The sequence below is a fragment of the Suncus etruscus genome, chromosome X (assembly GCF_024139225.1).
Source record: "Suncus etruscus isolate mSunEtr1 chromosome X, mSunEtr1.pri.cur, whole genome shotgun sequence".
In the NCBI taxonomy this organism is placed as follows: domain Eukaryota; kingdom Metazoa; phylum Chordata; class Mammalia; order Eulipotyphla; family Soricidae; genus Suncus; species Suncus etruscus.
The window spans coordinates 130,581,457-130,602,617 of NC_064868.1; the positions used below are offsets into that span (position 1 = coordinate 130,581,457).

At 39.5% G+C, this 21,161-nt stretch overlaps 1 protein-coding gene across 1 annotated transcript in view; it reads right to left on the reverse strand.

Moving 5' to 3' along the window:
* The window catches only part of VSIG1 (V-set and immunoglobulin domain containing 1), a 66,315-nt gene extending 45,381 nt beyond the window's left edge, over positions 1-20,934 (reverse strand). Inside the window, exons 1-4 of the mRNA XM_049767040.1 lie at positions 20,833-20,934; positions 19,300-19,449; positions 18,956-19,171; positions 16,924-16,984 (exon numbers count right to left, since the gene is read on the reverse strand). Coding sequence (XP_049622997.1) covers positions 16,924-16,984; positions 18,956-19,171; positions 19,300-19,449; positions 20,833-20,934 — 529 coding nt within the window. The remainder of the gene's footprint in view (positions 1-16,923; positions 16,985-18,955; positions 19,172-19,299; positions 19,450-20,832) is intronic.
* Positions 20,935-21,161: the final 227 nt, after the last annotated feature.

Here is a 21,161-nt window from a genome sequence, read left to right on the forward strand (position 1 = left end):
TTTTGTGGGTTTTTTCCCCTCCTGCCCTGGCACAGTAAATATTGGGGTCATTTGAAAAGGAATTCACTTGGCCTAAGAGATATGGGGTTTCTCCGTCCTTGGAGTACATTGTCATGGGATTAACTATAGACTCTGTTCAGGATCATTTACTCTCCCGGTGGTACTTTTGTGGTGTTTGGAAGACTTCTGCTCCATCCTGGGTGATACAATCAGACCTCTGTATCTAGAGATCTCAGTATTTGCACAGGTCCAGGGGTGGGACTTATGATGAAGTCAGTCTTTGTGGTTCTAGAAGTTCTGTTTCCTCAGTGTCATTTTAATCCATCTTCTGTGGTTGGTGGTCTTGGTCTTTGCACTGAACCTAGGATGGCACCTAGGATAGCGTCTTTCTTTGTGTTTCCAGAAGCCCCATTTCGTTACAATTGTCTCTGGCCAGACCTTTGGAACTGGGGATCATGGTTATTGTACAGGTCGTAGTTCAAACCCTAGACTAGGGCTTTTTTATTGGTCCCAAGATGTATACAGTCTGGTCATGGTTCTAGCAGCCAGTCATCTGTAAATCGCGATCTTGGCTTTTGGACCTACCAAAGGGTGACAAGTCTTCTGATGTTGTCTTATCGTTAGCTGGTAAGGTAGGATAATCTGCTCTTAGGTCAAGTTGTTCCCATTTTTCTTATTGTCAAGATATCATATTAGAGCTGGCACTTGTTGGTGACCCCGCAGTATTAAGGCTGTCCTGGATGGGATTTGTTTCCTGCAGCTGTTGTGAAGAACTGTGCCGTTTCTATGTCTGGGATGCAGGGTTCAAGGCTGGACGGATGGTAGCTAATCACCTGAGGTCTAAGTTGATTCCACATGACATATTTTCAAGGTAGGAGATATCCCTGTATTGTAAACAACTATGAGTTCCTATCCCTAGTAGATAAGAGCTCTTCTTTATATGTAAGATTTCCCCTTTTTTTAGTGTGCCTTTGCAGGGAGAAATGGTGCTGCATTATATTGTCGGTGCATTTGGGGGTGGACAGAGAGGAAAACAGAAACAGGTCACATACCCCAAAAAGATAAAAAAAATAGGAATAAAAATGTATGTGCTCTGGGTGATACTATCAGGCCTCTGTGACTAGGGATCTCAGTATCTGCACAGATCCTGCGGTGGGAGTTATGATGAAGTCAGTCTTTGTGGTTCTAGAAGTTCTGTTCCATCAGTGTCATTTTAATTCATCTTCTGTGGTTGGTGATCTTGGTCTTTGCACTGAAGCTAGGATGGCACCTAGGACAGTGTCTTTCTTTGTGCTTCCAGAAGCCCCATTCCGTTACAATGGTCTCTGCCAGACCTTTGAAACTGGGGATCATGTTCATTGTGCAGATCGTAGTTCAAACACTAGGTTAGGGCTTTTTTATTGGTCCCAGGCTGTATACAGTCTGGTCATGGTTCTAGCAGCAGTCATCTGTAACTCGAAATGTTGGCTTTTGGGCCTTCCAAAGGGTGACAAGTCTTCTGATTTTGTCTTGTCGTTAGCTAGAAAGGTAGGATAACCTTCACTTAGGTCAAGTTGTTCCCATTTTTTCCGTTGTCAGGATGTCATATTAGAGCTGGCATTTGTTGGTGACCTCGCAGTATTGCGGCAGTCCCGGGTGGGATTTGTTTCCTGTAGCAGTTGTGAAGAACTGTGCCGTTCCTGTGTCTGGGATCCAGGGTTCAAGGCTGGATTGATGGTATCTAAACACCTGAGGTCTAAGTTAATTCCACATGACATATTTTCAAGGTAGGAGATATCCCTCTATTGTAAACAACTATGAGTTCCTATCTCTAATAGATAAGAGCTCTCTTTTTTTAATATATATATATATTTATGTAAGAATTCCCCAGGACAGAGCAGAGGTCTTACAAACACCACAAAAGCACCACCAGGAGAGTAAATGATCCTGAACAGAGTCTATAGTTGATCCCATGACAATACACTCCAAGGGCGGAGAAACCCCATATCTCTTAGGCCAAGTGAATTCCTTTTCGAATGACCCCAATATTTACTGTGCCTGGGCAGGAGGGAAAAAAAAAGCACAAATCATTATTTTTTATATATATTATTTTATTTTCATTTATTATTATTATTTTTATTTACCCATCTATTTTTGGTCAATTTCTCTGTTTGGGTGTGATAATTGAAGTTGTCCCCAGTTATACTTATTCTTTCTCTTCCTTTCTGTTCTTCCTTTGTATGCTATGCCATGTTTCCTATATCAAGACCATGACATTTTTTTGTTTGTTTGTTTGCTTGTTTTGTTTTGTTTTGTGTTTGTTTTGGTGGGTTTTTATTTTTTTTGTTTTTTTTGTTTGTTTTGTTTTGTTTTGTTTTGTTTTTGGTGCTTGTGCTTATTGTTGGAGTCCTCACGGGATATTTGACACTTCTTTTTGTACTGGTGGAATGTTTCACCTTTTTTCTCTCCTTCATTTCTCAAACCGATGTTGAGAGCCTCTGGAAGAATTCCACTTATTTTCGGCATATTAGACTTTTACCCCAGTTTATTACTTTTCTCTCCTTTAAACAAAACCACGTAACTTGAACTAGCTAGTCCTGCCCCCCCAATTAGAGGGGGAAACAAGGGAGACACCAGGACCAAATAGGTGCAAGACTACTATGCAGTAGGCTAGATACAGAGGAGACCACACATCCTAGCTACCCTGGGGGTGAGGGAAGAGGATATGGGTGGTAGGACAAAAACGGAGGTGTAGGGAGGACAATTTGGTGATGGGAATTCCCCCTGATTTTTTGTAAATATGTACCTAAAATATCATTGTCAACAATATGTAAGCCACTATGATCAAAAATAAATAAATAAAAAAAATTTCAAAAAAAAATACATTAAACTCAAAAAAAAAGTATGTGCTCACCTTTGTATATGTAGGACAGATATATTTTTAAAAAAATGAATTAACGAAGTATTTAAAGGACCAAAGTGATGCAAAAGACTACCTTACATTTGGGGGGAAAGCAGGTAAAGAGGTGGTGTAATACAGGTCTTATGCTTATGTTGGAAGTACAGGTTTTCCCATTGTCTTTTGGGTTTTTCTTGTGGTGTGTGGGTTCCCAGGCACCTTTCCATCACACCCCCTGACCTTCTTCAGATTGGCAAAAGATTTGAGGCAGGGAGGTCTTGGAAGAGTTCTTGCATTGGGGATACTTTTGGAACTAAGTCCGGTTTCAAGTAACAGTCCATGTTAGGGGGAGTTGGTAGGGAGGGCCGCGCAGCATGAGTCCACAGGGGATTTGGCTGCCTTTTCTTGCAGGAGACGAGGTGTGGGTTTGACTGGGTGTCCCTTCGCTTGGGTGCTGGGTACTGGTTCGTTGGGGTAGGAGGTCAATCTTGATGCCTAATAGATTAAGGACTGAGGGTGAAGAGTTTTAATACAATGGGAGTTCTGGATGGGAAGGGGTGAAGGGATAGTTGGATTTCCAAAGGGGGGAAAGGGGAAGGTATATGAAAGGGGTAGGAAGGGATAAAAGAGAAAATACATTAGAAAGAAAGGGAGAAGAGAAAAGGAAAAAAGTAAAGAGAAGAATAGAAAAGAAAAAAATAAAAAAGAAAGTAGTGAGAAGAGAGGAGAAAATAGCAAGGGAATGCTAATTTGCTTGAATGTGTTCGATGAGTAGGGCCTGTAGTATAAGTCTGTACGTCACAGTTGCTGCTTCGGTGGTCTGACTGGTCACGTGCTTCAATTCCTAAAAGAAGGTATAACCTAGAGATAAAGTGTATGTTAAAGAGTTTTCTCGGGGCCATCTCGTAGTGCAAGCTAGGTATGGTATCTCCTGTAGTATCCTGAGCTGCCATCTTAGTTTGTCCGAAGAGGCGGTGTTCTTTTTATGACTGAAACCTAACTCCAATCGTGCTTGTAATTAAAGTGTTTAAATAAAGATAATATTTAAAAAGAAAAGAAAAGTTTTCCAATGGATGGGCATTTTTTACAGAATTAAGTCACTGAATAGGTGCAATAGGGTTTTCTTTGAAAGGAGATTTACCACAAGAAAATGACATACTGCACAGATAGGAAGTCCTCCTGTGAACTTCAGTGTGTAACTTCAGTTTGACTTTAGACCTCCATGTTTAAGTTATCATAAACTACACAGAGGCTTTCCCTTTTGCCGTCTAAATTCTTTTTCATCTCATCTGATGGTTCTTACATTTATCTTTTCTTCAAACTTCTGCCCCTTCCAATCCAGCCACTTAACCGCATTCCTGGCCTCCTGCAGCAGCTTCCTAAATAATCTCCCTGACTTCTTTCTTCTTTCCCTGTGTACCAGCCACATGTCAATGCTCTATGCCTGGTACATCAAAAACACCAGTTTGGGAGCTCTAGACAAGTCCCAAATCCTGAATGTAGACACCCAATCTTCTAAAATATGACCCACATCTCATCTAAAATGTAGTAAAGTCAAATCATCCACCTGAAAATGCTATCAAGATTTATTGCCTTCAATCCTCATCCACTGCTGGTGGAAATGCAGACCTGTTCAAACTTTTTTGTTTTTGGGTCACACCCAGAAGCGCTCAGGGGTTACTTCTGGCTCTGCACTCAGAAGTCAGTCCTGGAAGACTCAGGGTATATTATGGGATACCGGAGATTGAACTCGGGTCTGTCCTGGATTGCAGCACACAAGGCAAATGCCCTACTTCTGCTATTGTTCTGGCCCCCACCTGTTCAAACTTTTGAGAAAAAAATAGGGCACTTCTCAACAAACTAGGAATTGAATTTCCATATGGTTAAGAAAATTCTCTTCTTGGCTTCACTCCCAAAAATTTAAAAACTCCATTTAGAAAGGACTTTTGTGTTTCAATGTTCATTGCAGCACTATCACCAAAAGCCCAAACCTGCTAACAGCCATTTTCCAAGAACATATGACTAGATAAAGAAACTATAATGCATATGCACTATAGAATATTACCTGGCTATAATAAAAGGGAAAGTCATGTGATTTTCTGTTATATGAATGGATCTGGAAAGTATAGTGGTGAGTAAAGTTAGATGAAGAGAGACAGACATAGAAAAGTATCACTCAATGTGGAATATAAAGAAACATTGTAGGGGAATAACAAATATCCGAAGATAACAAATCCTGATAACTGGTCCACAGAACTAAATTTACCATGGCTGGGACTGAGGGAGTAGGGTAACGGGGAAGGCATGCTGGTAAAGAGTGTGCTAATCGAAATACTGTATGTATAAGTAAAGCCCTATAATTACGTGTATTGTAAAATCAAAGTGATTTAAATATTTTTAAAGAAGTTGTAAGATTAAACAAGAAAGTTATGCATTCACATACCAAAAAAGGGTTTCTTGTTTCCAAATGTCCAATGGCATAAATCATATAAAACTTTCTGTGATATTCTTACGAACTTTCATTTAGAAGAAATGTTTGGCATGTATGTCACTTTAGCCAAGCCAATCTCCCAAGTTTTATCATAAATGCATTTGTCTTCCAACAGGCCAGATTCCTACGAATAGTCTTCCTTAGCCTTATACATCTATAATGTGAAACCTTGGCTCAATTGAGTTCAACCATGACTTAGAACTTTTCCTTCCTGATTTTTTTCAGACAGATTACACTTTAACCTGGATAGGACTAGCAGCCTAGTGACCCACATCCACATCCTCTGTCATTCCCCATTACTCAAGGTAAGATTAAATTTCTTGCTGACATCTCTGAGGCTTTTGGGGAACCTTTTCTAAGGAGGCAAAATAGCCCCTCATCAAATTTAACATTTCTCAGTTATATTTCCTGTGATTATATGAAGATGGCAGGGAAGGAAAAGGGCAACTCCCAGTCTAACTCCTCAAAGATTCCCCATTATCATACTTACTACAAAGATTCACCATGAGCACAGCAGGAGCTACCAAAAACAATGGGGAAAACTCATAAAAGCTCAAAAATTGAATGAGTAAAAACCAAAAACATAGAAAACTCAGCCAGTGCCAATCAACTCTGTAAATCCTCAGGAAATCACTTTAGTGAAATCATTGTGGGGATGTCTACTGAGCTCAAAGAAATGATGGTACAGCAAAGCACAAGAAACTATGAAAGGAGACATGAAAATATTCCAAGCAGAATGAAGAATATGGTAGGTGTTTTAAAAATACTTAATGAAAGCTCTGATCAGTCAAATAAGAGGAAAAGATGTGTTAGGAAAAAACTTCTAGAAAACTAAATAAGATGTGAAAAAGCTTGAAAAGAGCACACCAGCCTACCAGAGAGCTATGGGATGAGTTCAAGTAGAAAAATATAAGAATTATTGTATTCCCTCAAGACCAGAAAGGTTAATTTGATGAAGACCAATAGCTAAATAAATCCTAATTAAAATTTTTTATATTTGACATGGCAGGCATATATACAAGAGGCATAAATTTCTCAATGAAAATCGATCCAAATAGTAAAACTTTAAGAAAAACTGTGCTCAGAAAGACAATAATAAATAACAGAGAGAGAAAGAATACAGAAGGCAGCAAGATGAAAAAGAAAAGTTATATACGAAAGAAAATTCATGAGATTCACAGCAGATCTATCAAATGAGAATCATGAGCAGGAAGATAATTGAGAGATCTAGTTTTAAAACTATCTAAATGAAACATCACCAGGAATACTTTACCCAGCTAATTATATTTCAGATTTGAAGGAAATACAGAAATTCAGGAACAAGCAACAACTTGGTAAATTTAAGACTAAAGTCAGTTTGCAAGAAGCATTAAAGGAGTGTTTTATTTTAGGTTTGTTTTGTTTTGGAGTCACATCCTGCAGTGCTCAGGAGTTACTCCTGGCTTTGCACTCAGAAATTACTCCTAGCGGGATCAGGGGACCCTATTGGATATTAGGGACCCAACCATGAGCAAGAGCCCTAAAGGAACTTCTTTTAAAGACAAGGCAACTTTCTCAGCATTTGGTATTGATTATTATATACATTTATAATGCTTATGGTTTTCCTCTACTAGATTAAGAAATGTTTGTTTATTTCTAGCTTGCTAAGGAGTTTTGTGACTTTTCAGTAGCAAATTAACATTTCATTTATATTGAATGTTTTGCCAGTTTATGTTTTGCCAGTTTTTACATCCATAGAGTTTTATTACAATCAGTTACTTATTAATAATTTAAGCAGTAACTAAAATATAAAATTTTCTAACATAAATTGAAGAATTCCTTTTTCACACTAAAAAGACACTTTTTATGTTTTTTAAAAAATAGTTTTCAAAAAATTATGTCTTGATTTGGAGCTGGAGTGGTAGCACAGTGGTAAGGCATTTGCCTTGGATGTGGCTGACCCAGGATGGATTGCTTCCCCTTCTAAAAATTAGGTTAAGCATAATGCAACATTTTATTCCACATTCCACATTTCTTTGTGTTGATATTCCAAGTACACATATATAATCACAGAGCTGGCCTATGGAAGAGTCTTACTATACCAGAAAACCTCATAAGCTAAAAGTAACTTAATATTTCCAATTTTATTCCTCCAACATATCCTTCCTCTTCTGGATAGATATTAGTTCCTTGTTAAGTGGGGAAAATCAATTACCATAAACAATTTCTAATCTATTTATTGAAGACAGAATGCATGTTTTCACTCAAATAAATCCGTGGTCAGTGGTACCGGGCAATTCAATATAGAGAAATATTGTAATGGTAGATTTAGCAGAGAAGAACAAATTGTAGATGTGTCTACACCACTTCTTTTCAGCCTTGACTCTGCTTTTATTTTAGAGTGCATGAGACCCATCATTTTCCTAATGGTTGACCTAAAAGTAATGCTGATTTTTCCAGTTGTGGGTGTTCGGACCAGAGCAGTAGGAAAGACAGCAAAAGATAATAGGAGCCTGTAGTCTGGTAAACTTTCTCTAGCAATTCGGCAGTGACAACGGCAGACTTTGCAGTGACTCCAAGCCTCCTAGCACTTCAGCCTTGGGCTCTATATACCCCCTGGGCCAATTGCCATCCTGCATCAGTTACAAAGGGTGGGATTCAGTTAACTGACATCTTGACTCTTAACTGAACAGAACCCAGTATGGCTGACCGGGGCCATAGGAGTCTCTGTTCCCTTACATCTACTCCCTTTTCCATAGAAAAAAATGTTGGGGGAGTAGGAATAAATAACAGTATCCTAATATTGTTCTATACTGCCAATCAAGTTCCAAGTAGGTCAGATCCCAAGGATTTCAGCTGATGATGTAATCTATCGCTGCAGTCAGGAAGTCAATTGTCCTCTGCAGGTCAAAAGAGCCAGGTCCTCAAGCCAGGACCCAGTGGAAAAAGCTGATTCAAGTAGGTGAAAGACTGGCTGCAAGCAGAAGTTCTTTTACTACTAATAGGGGGGTTTGGCGCTCCATTGCCAAAGGATAGGAAATAAAAACAAAACTTTGTTTATGAACAGGTAAAGAGGAAGTTCTTGTAAGAACAAAAATAAAAGCTATTTAATATCTATAGAAGCAACCGAGACAGATAGGATACAAATAGTCCAAAAGAGTCAAATTTTGAAGCATCAAGGAACTACTTAGAACAAAAACTGTTATTTTGAAGGTGATGCAAATGCAGGGCGTTGTTCAACCTATACAGAAGAGCTAAGTGTAAAATTATCTTCTGACAAGAAGTGAAAACTATGATCTTATAGGAACTGAGGTAACACGATCATCTGACTACTTCCTGCTGACACGTGGCACTGTGTGGTTGCCCGAGTCTTGATTTTTGATTTAAGTAATAGAGCGTAAGGAAATGAAAAACATTTGGATTCTGATTGGGTCAAAACTATAAATGCAGCTGAACTGTTTGAAAACAAGTGGATACTTCACATGGTTTCTTAAAGTGATGAAAAGCTCAAAAGACTTTGTGACTCTTAGAGATGGTGACTTCTGATGAGGCTTCATGGAACTCAGAGTTTATTTAGGGGAATGTCTGTCCCTGTAGAAATATCAGCATAACCTTACCGTCAAATATAGGTTGCCTGTTACCCAATTGTTATCAATTTTCACCAAGATATGTGAATTAATTGTTTTCTGAGCCTGTATTTCTTGAAGTTGTCTTGAAAATAATGCCAAGGTCAGGAAAGTAAGCAGAGGCATACCCCCTTTTCTATTTTTTTAATAATTGGTGTGCACACTGAATGTGGAGTGGTGGTGGGTGCTCTACTGCAGTGGCCCCAATAAAAATTCATGTCCTCTGGATTGTGGCCTAGAGAAGTGTCTGGAGCAGGAATCATGAACTCAGTGCCCCATTGTTCGTATAGATCTTGACTCGATAAATTTAGGAGCAAGGGAGCTACATAAGGCTGAAATGCGGCTATATTCCCTCCAGGGCCAATGTTTTCCAGACATCTTGCACTCTGTTGTAGAGAGGAAGAAGGTAAAGTGCCTATTCCCTGCAAACATGAGGTGTCTTCTGAGGTGCCCAATATGAGGCCAACATCAGAAAGAGATGATGGAAATATCAGCACTTGTGTCAATCATTCCTTTAAATTCTTTTCCATGTATCTCAAGAGTTATTAAGGGCACATGCTTTTTGTAAGATTACAGGTAAAGGCCACTAGGGAATCTGCAAAGGTTGCTAAAGGGACTAGTGCTACCAAACCCTCCAATCCTTGGCCAGAGTAGCCAGCCATAACAAATGGAAGAAGCCAAAGATGGGCAACATACTCTCCTTTTTGTAAATGTCCATACTGTGGGTACTATGATAGTGATTATTATCTCTCCCATGCAATCTAATCTATTATTCCCACATGCACATTGATTTCTTTAATCATTAAATAGTTAGACTGCTTCTTTCTAATAGTAGGCCTACAGTGCTTGGTGATATTGGCCCGACTTTCCAGATTTCAATTTGTAGGGACATTGAGCTTGAGTTATTGTGATGGTGTTAGAGGAAGGCAGCACTTGCTGCAATAGCTGGTAGCAGCAAACTTATTGGTGGTAGGTCTGCACGAGTGGGACTCCTGACCCTGTACAGTTTTCCAATATCTGTTGGTTGTTGGGCCAATTTCTTGCCCAATGATCTTCGTTGCAATGTGGCCAAGGTCTTGGTGATGGTCTCCTGAAGGCAGGCCCAGGGAGGGTCCCTCAATCCCTGCAACAGTGGCCAAATTTTCCACAATTATAATATTTATGCCTAGTTTGTAAGGTATGGGGTCATCCTCTTTCAGTTTCTCAAACTCCAATGGAATGACAAGCTCTTGCCCGTTGGTTTCCCCTGTCACATTTCAGACAAGGCTCAGGTGGTAACCTTGAAAATATATGGTTTGGTGGGGCTCTATATACTCTGTGCAGATTGCTCTGTCCTCTAGCCTGTCTCTGTCCTGTGTAAGCATCAAGGATGTTTACACGCGCATAATATGAAGTGGAGCCTACATTTCAGCATGCTTTCAGGTAGTCCATAATATCGTCTCTTTCCCTAACTGGACTCAAAATTTTTGGCAGTCTTGACACATTCAAAGGCCAACTGCCTTATCAGATATTTCTGTGTCTCTTTTCCTCTCACTTGCCTTTGTATTAATTTTTCTATAAATTGGGAATAAGGCTCTGTGACCTCCTGGAAAAATTTTTTGTAGCTGCCCTTGAATTCTGCATCCTCACTGATCCTTTCCCATGTGCCCAATGCTATCTCTCAGGCAAATACTCGAAGGGTACTCAAGGCAGGGTGGCTTGCTTTTTTCCCCCTATTCTTCCTCCCCTATCCGCATGTCATAAGTCTCTAATTGAGAGAGGTCTTTGATCTTAAAGAGACAGACCTCTTTTGGGGAAGGATCTCCATGGGATCACTATGACAATTATAGCTAGAATTGTTCAGTCTGGACAAGAACTAGGTACTGATAGGATATAAAGTGATATGCATGAAACCCCTTCAGTAACAATATTGCAAAACACAGTGTCTAAAAGTAAAAATAAGGAGATAGAGGGAGAGAGAGAGAGAGAGAGAGAGAGAGAGAGAGAGAGAGAGAGAGAGAGAGAGAGAGAGAGAGAGAGAGAGAGAGAGAGAAAAGTTAATGTTTGCTCAGAGGCAGGCAGGGGGAGGGCGTTAGGGAAAGAGCAGACATTGTCAGGAAATGTACACTGGTGAAGGGATGTGACTGAAATTTAATTATGTATAATTTTGTAACTGGAGAAAAGCAACTTTCATATGAACAACCTTGTAAACTAGTGTTTAAATATTTTGAAATGAAATTAAAAAGATAAAAAGAACCACGCAACTTGAACTAGCTAGTCCTGCCTCCAGTTAGAGGGGGAAATAAGGGAGGCATCAAGACCAAACAGGTGCAAGACTACTAAGTAGTAGGTTAGATACAGAGGGGACCACATATTCTAGCCGCCCTGGGGGTGAGGGAAGAGGAAATGGGAGGTAGGACAAAAACGGAGGTGTAGGGAGGACAATTTGGTGATGGGAATTCCCCCCTAATTTTATGTAAATATGTACCTAAAATATTATTGTCAACAATATGTAAGCCACTATGATCAAAATAAAAATTATATTAAAAAAAAGATAAGACAGAAATAAATATCCAAATTGCAGATGCAACAGCACCAAAATAACGAGACCCAAATTTTTAACAACTGAACCTAAAAAGGTGCCTTTTGAGTTAGCAGGCTGGGGGTGTGGATATGAGAGGAAACTTGGGAACAATGGTAGAGAAAATCTGATACTGCTGGTGGGATCGGTGCTGAGAGGTTGTATGTATAAACTTCAACCATAAATAGCTTTGTAGGTCATGGTACTTTAATAAATAAAAAAATTTTGATTTTAAAATTGAGACACTACCATGCTCCATAATATTTTAGTGGTTTCTTGTGTACATACATTTCCAATATTCTATTTAACACCAGAGTGCCTCCTTTTCTCATCCAAGGTTCACAATATCCCCTTTCAAACACCCCAAGCTCAGTTTTGTGGATGATTCTTCTTGTTTTGTTGCCTTTACTTCTATCTTGCTGTGTACCTTTAAGTCCTAATATAAAAGATATCTTTTAATATCTATTGATCCCTTTCTTTTTACGGACTTCATTCAGTATGATTTCCGTTAGCTTCATACAAATTGCATGATTTTATTCTTCCTGAGGTTGCATATTATTCTACTGTATTCAACCACAATTTCTTGATGCAGTAACCATCGTTGGGCATTTGGGTTGTTTCCATATCTTGGCTAAATGATGCAATGTACCAACTGTACTAAGTGTTGCAATGGACACAGACATCCATATAGCCTTTTGAATTGTGTTTGGGGGATAGATGCCAAGAAGGGGTATTGCTGTGCCATATGAAAGTTCTATTTATTTTTGCTAGAAATCCACATTACTTTCCATAGAGGCTGAACAAGATGACACTCCCACCAATGGTGGACGAGGGCTCCTTTCTCTGCACAATCCCGCCAACACTGGCTTTTTCAAGACTTTATGATATGTGTATTTTCCTAATTTGCGTTTTCCTAATCATGAGTGATGATGAACACTTTTCATATACCTGTTAAAATTACACATATCTTATTTGATAAAATGGATCTTCATCTCGTCTCCCCGTTTTTGAATGGGGTATTTGTATTTTTTGTTGGTGAGTTTTGTGGGTGCTTTCTAGATCTTTAATATTATTAACCCTTTATCCGATGTGTTTTGTGAAAATATTTTCTCCCTCTCAGTATTTTTTATTATATCTTTACTTTTATTGTATCATAGCTATTTTATACATGAAGCTGAAGCACAGATAAATTAAGCATCCTTTACCGATATAGTCTAAAGCAACTATTGGTACCTCAAATATTCCTCTTATAAGACCCGATCCTATTTCACATGCACAGTTAGATCATTTTCTAATTTCTTCAGAGAGTGACTGTGACTCCGTATCCCTGGTCTTCCATGCATGTATCTATTAAGTAGCTATTTTGAAATTATGCCAGTCATTCTCACAAGGCTGGTATTTGTCCAAACCTCAGTCTTTCATAACCACTTTGTGCTTAAACTGAAGCTCAGAGATAACTTTTTTATGAATCATAAATGCCAGTGTTAGGACTTCAGCCTAAGTCAGTCTGAATCTAGGGTTTTTGATCTGAATTTATGATGCAGTTTGGTTTAAAAGAACCTGATTTAGTAATGGTGGTTATTTTTATTTTACAAGCTCTGGTCATTTATAAATGGCTATGTTTTATTTATTTTTTTGTTCTTGTGCTATACTTAGCTGTAGCACAAGAGATAAGCATTTAAATGTTATTAAATTTTAGGAAAAGGAAGGGCTAGAAAGGCAGTACAGCCAGTAGGGCACTTGCCTTTTACATAGTTCACCTGGGTTCAACCCCCAATACCAAATATGTTCCCCAAAGCACACCAAGAGTGATTCCCCCATCACTTTAGGTGATCCAGGTTTTACTCCTGGCTCTCTCAGGCTCTGATAGGCAGTGTTGGGTATATAGATCAGGTCAGCCATATGCAAGGTAAGCATATTACCCACTCTATTCTATCCAGCCCCTTGAAATCACTATTTTAAAGGCGACATTCTTTTAGATGCCCATGATTTATTATTCAGGTATGTACTACATCATGATGTTTCGGTCAACTATGGGCTTCATGCAGAATGATGGTAATACTGATATAACCTAACTGTATATAGCTATACAATCTGAAGTTGTGTGAGTACTCTATACAACATTTGCACAGTGACTGTATTACTGGATGTCTCTACAGTTAAGAAACAGTAGATGTTCAAATCAGGCTACCTCCATAGACCCACTCTTCTCAAAAAAGATGTAAACTGAGATTTGAAATATCATGGGTATATCAGAAAGCTGGCCATCTTGGCAAGAGAGAATGGGCCAAGCCCCTGCCCAGCTGAAGCCACACCTACTGCCTCGGGCTCTCACAACCACAGTTTTCCCATTGGCCCTTTCTGTGTCATTGGCACTCTGGGATTCCCTTTGGAGACACCAGTCTGACCAAACTTCAGGTCTGCTAGTCTTTTGGCTGATATCACTAGGCTTTTGGGAGCGAGCGTGAGCACCCTCCCCCCAGACCTTCCTTCTTCCATGAGGTCTGTCAGCTGAGTGCATGTCCCTGAAAGTTATAATATCAGTGATAGTGACTTCAATCTCTGACTTTATTTATTTATTTAACGCTGTCATTCCTATTTAATAGAATGGACAGCCAAGTTACTAAACTTTCTGCCATTGTATGATACAATAGAGATAAAACTGGAGATATAATAATTTTCACAAATGTGAAAAAAACAGTAATAAATAATCACCAATCCCCAAACTCTTCATTCAACGTAACAGTGATTTGTTCTAAAAAACTAAAGGATACACCACTGCCAATCAGCTACCAAAGTGAAAAAAATAGACTCCCAGGCTGCAAAGAAAACAGTATTCTGTTGCTACCTATCTACTCTCAAGCAGTTGCCTGTCCTCCACCCACCTTCACTGTGTAACTGTGATTGCTACCATACAAGGTTTCTGATTAGTTTCCACTCAAAGGCATTTTCTGATATGGAAATGCTAGGAGTCATTTTGCAGACTCCAGCAGGCCAAATCATAGACCAAAGTGGCGTCCAGGATTCAGCTCTCTCCTCCCGACTATTTTTAATGACATAAAAGAGACATGCATATATATATATATATATATATATATATATATATATATATATATATATATACCCTAGATGTATTCTCTATAACTCTTATTGAATATCCCCTTATACAGTGACAATTGGCCCACTGTTTTCTGTTTGTTAGTTTGTTTTTCTTTCTTTGTTTCTAACACAAAGAAATCTGTTTAACAAGAAATTATGGTAGAAGCGTCTTTTGCTTTATAATTCATGTTAGAACCAAGTTAAGGGGATTGTTGGAATTGTTCCTTCCACTCTCCAGAGGCACCAACAATACATTATGGCAGTGTGCCTCTTTTGCATAGGTGCATTAAAATGGGAAAATACTACATATGCAAACAAGTTATTATCTAACAGAGATAGGAAAACAAATTTTGGAATGCAGTTAGGCCTTATACCCTGAACACTGGCATAATGACTTGGCTCAGGCCTCCAAAGAATGGGCATTGCCCATACACCCCTGAAGTATTGATCATCTACGGAAACAACCACAATTTTCTACAACATCACCAGGAGGCAAACCCCAACCAGGGGAGACCCTACCACTACCCTGGCATTGACTTTACTCCAAGGAGTGTTCCCTTGACACCCAGATGACTCAGCGACGGCAGCAACTTGCTTGCAGGGCAGGATGCTCCGCATCTGATGGTGAGGTGAAACTGGAGGATGCTCCACATCCTGACTTTGATGAAACACAGAAACTAGAATCCTTCTGGCACAGAAACCAGAATCTTTAACTACATAAACCGGACAACAACAACAGCTAATGTGTGAAAAAAATTCACCACAGAAAATGACTCAGGGGTTGGACAACCTAGTATACCTGGAGCCCAGAGTCAGTCTTATGCCAGAGAACTTCAGGGATAAGGTTTTTTTGTAATTAGGACAAGGCTTTTTTATCCATTTTACCCATATTTTGTTGGACTTATGGAAAAAACAACAGTTGCCAGTCTTACACCGTTATTGCTGTATTTTTTAACTCTTATCCGTTTTTTTTTAAAGAACTTAATAAACTTTCTGCTGGTGCTTCATTGAATTCAATGTGAGCCAATAGTTTTCAAAACCACTCTCCTTTCTCTTCCATCTCTTTAATTTTTCTTTCAACTTTCTATTTCTTTAAAAAAAAAAACATGTTGGGGCAGGTGAGGTGGCGCTAGAGGCAAGATGTCTGCCTTGCAAGTGCTAGCCAAGGAAAGACCGCGGTTTGGTTCGATCCCCTGGCGTCCCATATGGTCCCCTCATGCCAGGGGCAACTTCTGAGCACTTAGCCAGGAGTAGCCCCTGAGCATCAAACTGGTGTGGCTTGAAAAACCAAAAAAAAAAAATTAAAAAAACATGTTGCTTTTGGTCTTCCTAAAAATGTATATTATCAGTTATGTCAAATATGTAATGCATTTTCTTTTTTTTTCTTTTTTTTTGGTTTTTGGTTTTTGGGCCACACCCAGCGGTGCTCAGGGGTTACTCCTGGCTGTCTGCTCAGAAATAGCTCCTGGCAGGCACAGGGGACCATATGGGACACCGGGATTCGAACCAACCACCTTTGTTCCTGGATCGGCTGCTTGCAAGGCAAACACCGCTGTGCTATCTCTCCGGGCCCGTAATGCATTTTCTTTAAATAAATTAAATTAATAAAAAACCTAAATGATCCAGTATATAATTCTATAATTCTCCAAAGTAATTGGTGTCCCATATTGGGTGTACTAGGAAGTTATTCTCTCAAGTGAATCATGATGTTGTTATAGTGAAATAATCCCCCTTCTCCTCCCCAGCCCCATGTATCAGGACAATAGAATTTCTCTCAGTGATTAACTAAGCGAACACACAGACTGTTTGGACATCCTATAGGAGACTTCTAGAGACATCCACATAATTTCCAGACGTGATCCTCAGTAATTTTGTGAAGCAAAGATATTTTTAAGGAGTATGTTTTGGTAAGGCCATGGTGTTTCCTGTCCTTTTGAATTAAAAAATATCTTAATTATTTTTTCTGGAGAGAAGAATAATGTAGAATGTTGTTTAGAAAGTTGTGTTTTAACAGTAAGTTAGTCAGCTGTCTCCAGTAGCCTGAGATTGCTTACCTAGTGATAGTAGAGAAGCTGGAAAGAGTTAGTACCAGGAACTCTCTGTTAACTGATAATGTGACTCATTCTTCTGTGTACATTACAGTGTTAGGGGAAAGACTACTCATAGGCAAGTTGTGTTGATGCATTGTACAAATAGGCTCTGCCTTGGAGTAAAGATGCATATATACTAAGGTACAATGTTCACATGTATACTAATATGTGTATATTCACAAACATACACACAAGCATACTTATTACATCATAAGACATCACATATCCTATTTCATCCAACTGGGAAAGTATAGGAGTGGTCTGAAATAGAAAAAAATCCAATTAGCATTATAAAATTTTAGGGTCTACTTTTAATAAAATAGAATTTAATAGATTTCTAACAATGTCATGTCTGAGGGAAATTGATACTAAAAACAATAGGTCTTAGATCCTGTTGTCATAAAGGAAAGTCATATGAGCTAATTTATCATACCCTTAATAATATAATAGTTGTCATCAATTACTGAAAAATTATTAGATGATGTTATGTACTGTTTAAATTTTTTATAAATTATATCTCACAATAATACCCCCCTCATTGTATGAGGAAAGTGAAGTTCAGAGAGGCAAATGGGTGTGCACAGATGACAGTTTGTAAGTGGCAACGTAGCTGTTGCATATAACAGTGACATTTGCAAAGTTCCTGCCCATTATGTGATGTGAACTTCTTTTTTTTATTTAAACAACTTTATTACATACATGATTGTGTTTGGGTTGCAGTCATGTAAAGAACACCATCCATCACCAGTGCAACATTCCCACCACCAATGTCCCAAATCTCCCTCCTCCCCACCCAACCCCCACCTGTACTCTAGACAGGCTTTCTATTTCCCTCGTACATTCTCATTATTAGGATAGTTCAAAACGTAGTTATTTCTCTAACTAAACTCATCCCTGTTTGTGGTGAGCTTCCTGAGGTGAGCTGTAACTTCCAGCTCTTTTCTATTTTGTGTCTGAAAGTTATAATTGCAAGAATGTCTTTCATTTTTCTTAAAACCCATAGATGAGTGAGACCAGTCTGTGCCTATCTCTCTCCCCCTGACATATATCACTCAGCATAATAGATTCCATGTACATCCATGTATAGGAAAATTTTATGACTTCATCTCTCCTGACATCTGCATAATATTCCATTGTGTATATGTACCACAGTTTCTTTAGCCATTCATCTGTTGAAGGGCATCTTGGCTGTTTCCAGAGTCTTACTATGGTAAATAGTGCTGCAATGAATATAGGCGTAAGGAAGGGATTTTTGTATTGTATTTTTGTGTTTCTAGGGTATATTCCTAGGAGTGGTATAGCTGGGTCGTATGAGGTACCACCTCACACTCCAGAGATTGGCACACATCATAAAGAATGAGAACAAGCAGTGTTGGCGGGGATGTGGAGAGAAAGGAACTCTTATCCACTGCTGGTGGGAATGCCGTCTAGTGATGTGAATTTCTTCCTTGCTCTAAAAAAGCAACAGTTGGAAATTTAACCAACACAGCCCTTGATTGGCAACTCACAAACTTTCTAAGAAGACAAAACAAATGTTCATGAAGCAGGGATTAATACTAAGAAATATCTGATTATAACAGTTTTTATTATCTAACAACAACAAAATAAACAAATACATAAAGGGGAATATGGTCATTATAAGGGATAACAGTGAGTCCCAAATACTCATCATGAATAAATTTCATGAATCCATTGAACAGGTGATGGATTCTAGGAGTATTTGAGCAGAACTTTTGAAGCTAAAACTCTAGAATAGACCATGAAAAAGATGGCAGCATGACAAGAATGACAAGGCCAGGTTGTTTTTATGGAGGACTGGAAAGAAGTAATGTGATACAATAATAAAAGAAAGTGTTAAAATGGGAATCTTGGGCCGAAGCAGTGGCACAAGCAGTAGGGTGTTTGCTTTGCATGCGCTAACCTAGGACGGACTTCGGTTCGATCCCCTGGCGTTCCATATGGTCCCCGGAGCTAGGAGCGATTTCTGAGCACATAGCCAGTAGTAACACCTGAACATCATCGGGTGTGGCCCAATTACCAAAAAAAAAAGATGGGAATCTTGACAAAAGAGCTTACAAACAGATAAATAATAAAACAAGAGGCAGATGTAAAGGGTATTAAATTATGTTGGTATTTATATCAAGTTGTAGAAGTAAACAAGGCCTGTTTAGCCCTTATTCTGCACAGCACTTACTGTTCTCTTTGCTTTGCTCTTGTTATTTGATTCCTTACAGTTTGAGAGCAGCCACAGAACAGGGCTACAAAGTGCATGGACTTGACCGTCCAGCACCTTGGCTGTAAACCCAGGCACTGTGGCTTAGCAGTTGAGGGTCCATGGGCAAATGACTTCAGTTCCTGATGCTTCCTTTCCCTTATCAAAAGGACATAAAAGGATACATGTTTCATGGGATTGTTGCTGCTACAAGAACGGTACGTTATTACTAAGCACTGAAATCAGTGCCTATAATAAATAGGACAGTGTCAGAGACTTGCAACTGAAATTCCTCATCAACATTGAACTGTGAGAAATTTCTGAAATCGTGTGTCCAGATTTTCTCTTGGAAACAACTGGGTACTGGACCACTGAAGCAGATTTCGGCATGGCAAGAATCGAGGGAGCTAAAGAATAGCTGCTGCCTCCAGATGGGACTTGTTACTCTGGAACACCAGCAGCTGCCACCACACTCTACTGCTTCCATCTGGTCCATCTCTTGTGCTAGTGACTCCTGATTTAAAGTGAAAGGACGATTCTGGCTCTTAATGTTCGGAGAATGACCTAGAGCCCATAAAAGAATAAACTGGCCCTGGCTGAGCTCATACAATGTTTTTGCCCTTAGGTCCCAGCTAAGATCCTCTCTTAGATTCAGGTGTGGCAGCACTGGATTGCATCAGCGCATTAAATTGCCAACGCCTCCTCCAATGCTTCAAGTTTTCCTGCATCCTATACCACTTCTGAGGGAAGAACTTCCTATTCCATAATGTTATAGCAGCAACTCTTGCTGAGATCAGCAAGAGAGAAAGGTGGAGTCTTTCTTAATCCTGAATTTAAGACTGATAAATTCAAAGTCATTTAGAAGATTAAATTATGCCTCAAGGGCTGAAAATGTCAGAGTTCAGGAAGAGCCACATATTATCTAGCCCCAAACTAATCTGGGGGACAGGCTGGGTTGGGTTGGGTTGGGTTTTAGTCATACTGGTTTTGCTCAGGAAGTACTCCTGGCTCTGATCAGAGATCACCCCTGGTGGGGCTTGGGAGGCTATGAGTGTGTCCATCAATTCTAGGTTGTCCAAATGCAAGGTTAGCACCTTTCTGGTTCCTAGAATGGGTTTTTCTTTTTGTTTTTAATTTTTTTTAATTTTTATTGTGACCAAAGTGCATTACAAATCTTTCACTGCATCATTTATGGTACATAGTGACAATGAATGAGGGGCATTCCCACCACTAGTGCTGTCCTCCCTCCGCCCCTGTTCCCAGTATGCATCCCATATCTCCCTCCTCTACCCCCCAGTATGCTTGTGCAACTGGTCTCCACTTTACAGCTTGTTGTAGATTGAGCATCCATTCCACCGTCATTGAAGATAAAAAGGATAAGAAAAAGGGGAGAAAAAATTTAGAATGGGTTTTCCTATCCAACCATCACCCAGTCCTTCATGGCTAGGAAGCATGTGTCATAGTGATCCCTGGTCCTTCAGGGGACAAGTCTCTTCCAGTGGCTTTCTGATCGTCTCAGTCTGAATTTCTCCCTGGAAGGAGATGCCCTTTCTTTGGACTATTCTGGAAGTTAATTAAATCCTTCTTGATTACAGTAGGGGTGCAGGTCTTCTGTCTTTTAATGATCACCCCAGAGTTAGCCTCCTACCTTTGCTCATGGTAGAAGGATACTAAAGGGTTTTCACATAGGAAAAGCCAACACAGATGTGCGTGAAATGGTGGTGTTGGATCCTGATCCTTGAGTCCAAATTCCTCATTTCACATAGCGCTCCACTTTCCTTAGGTCTCAACGCATTTTAAAGATTGAGAAAAGGGTCGAAAGGAGGTTGTATCTTGATTTGTGGGATGGTATAATATAGAAGTGGTAAATTTGAGACATGCCCTAAATAGCAGGTACCTGAGGCATAACAGCCCTGAGGCCCTTTTCTACTGGGCGTAGGTGTGCAGCAAGTTCCCTGCCCCAACGAACAGGAAAGAACTTTGCCCAATCTCCACTCATGACCCACCCAAAGTAAACAAAGCCTAGATTCAGGCGGGATCTGAACTTGAAATCCAAAAAGTCAAAACTGAGGGCATAGGCAGGGAGGCCTATGAAACAGCTACATCTGTGGGAAAAGCTATTTTGAACTGGTGATAGCTCCCTGGCACTGCCACCACTCATGCCAACAAGGATACATTTCTTCATACTATTTATTCAGTTAGGCTTTCTGTTCATTGGACGCGCAG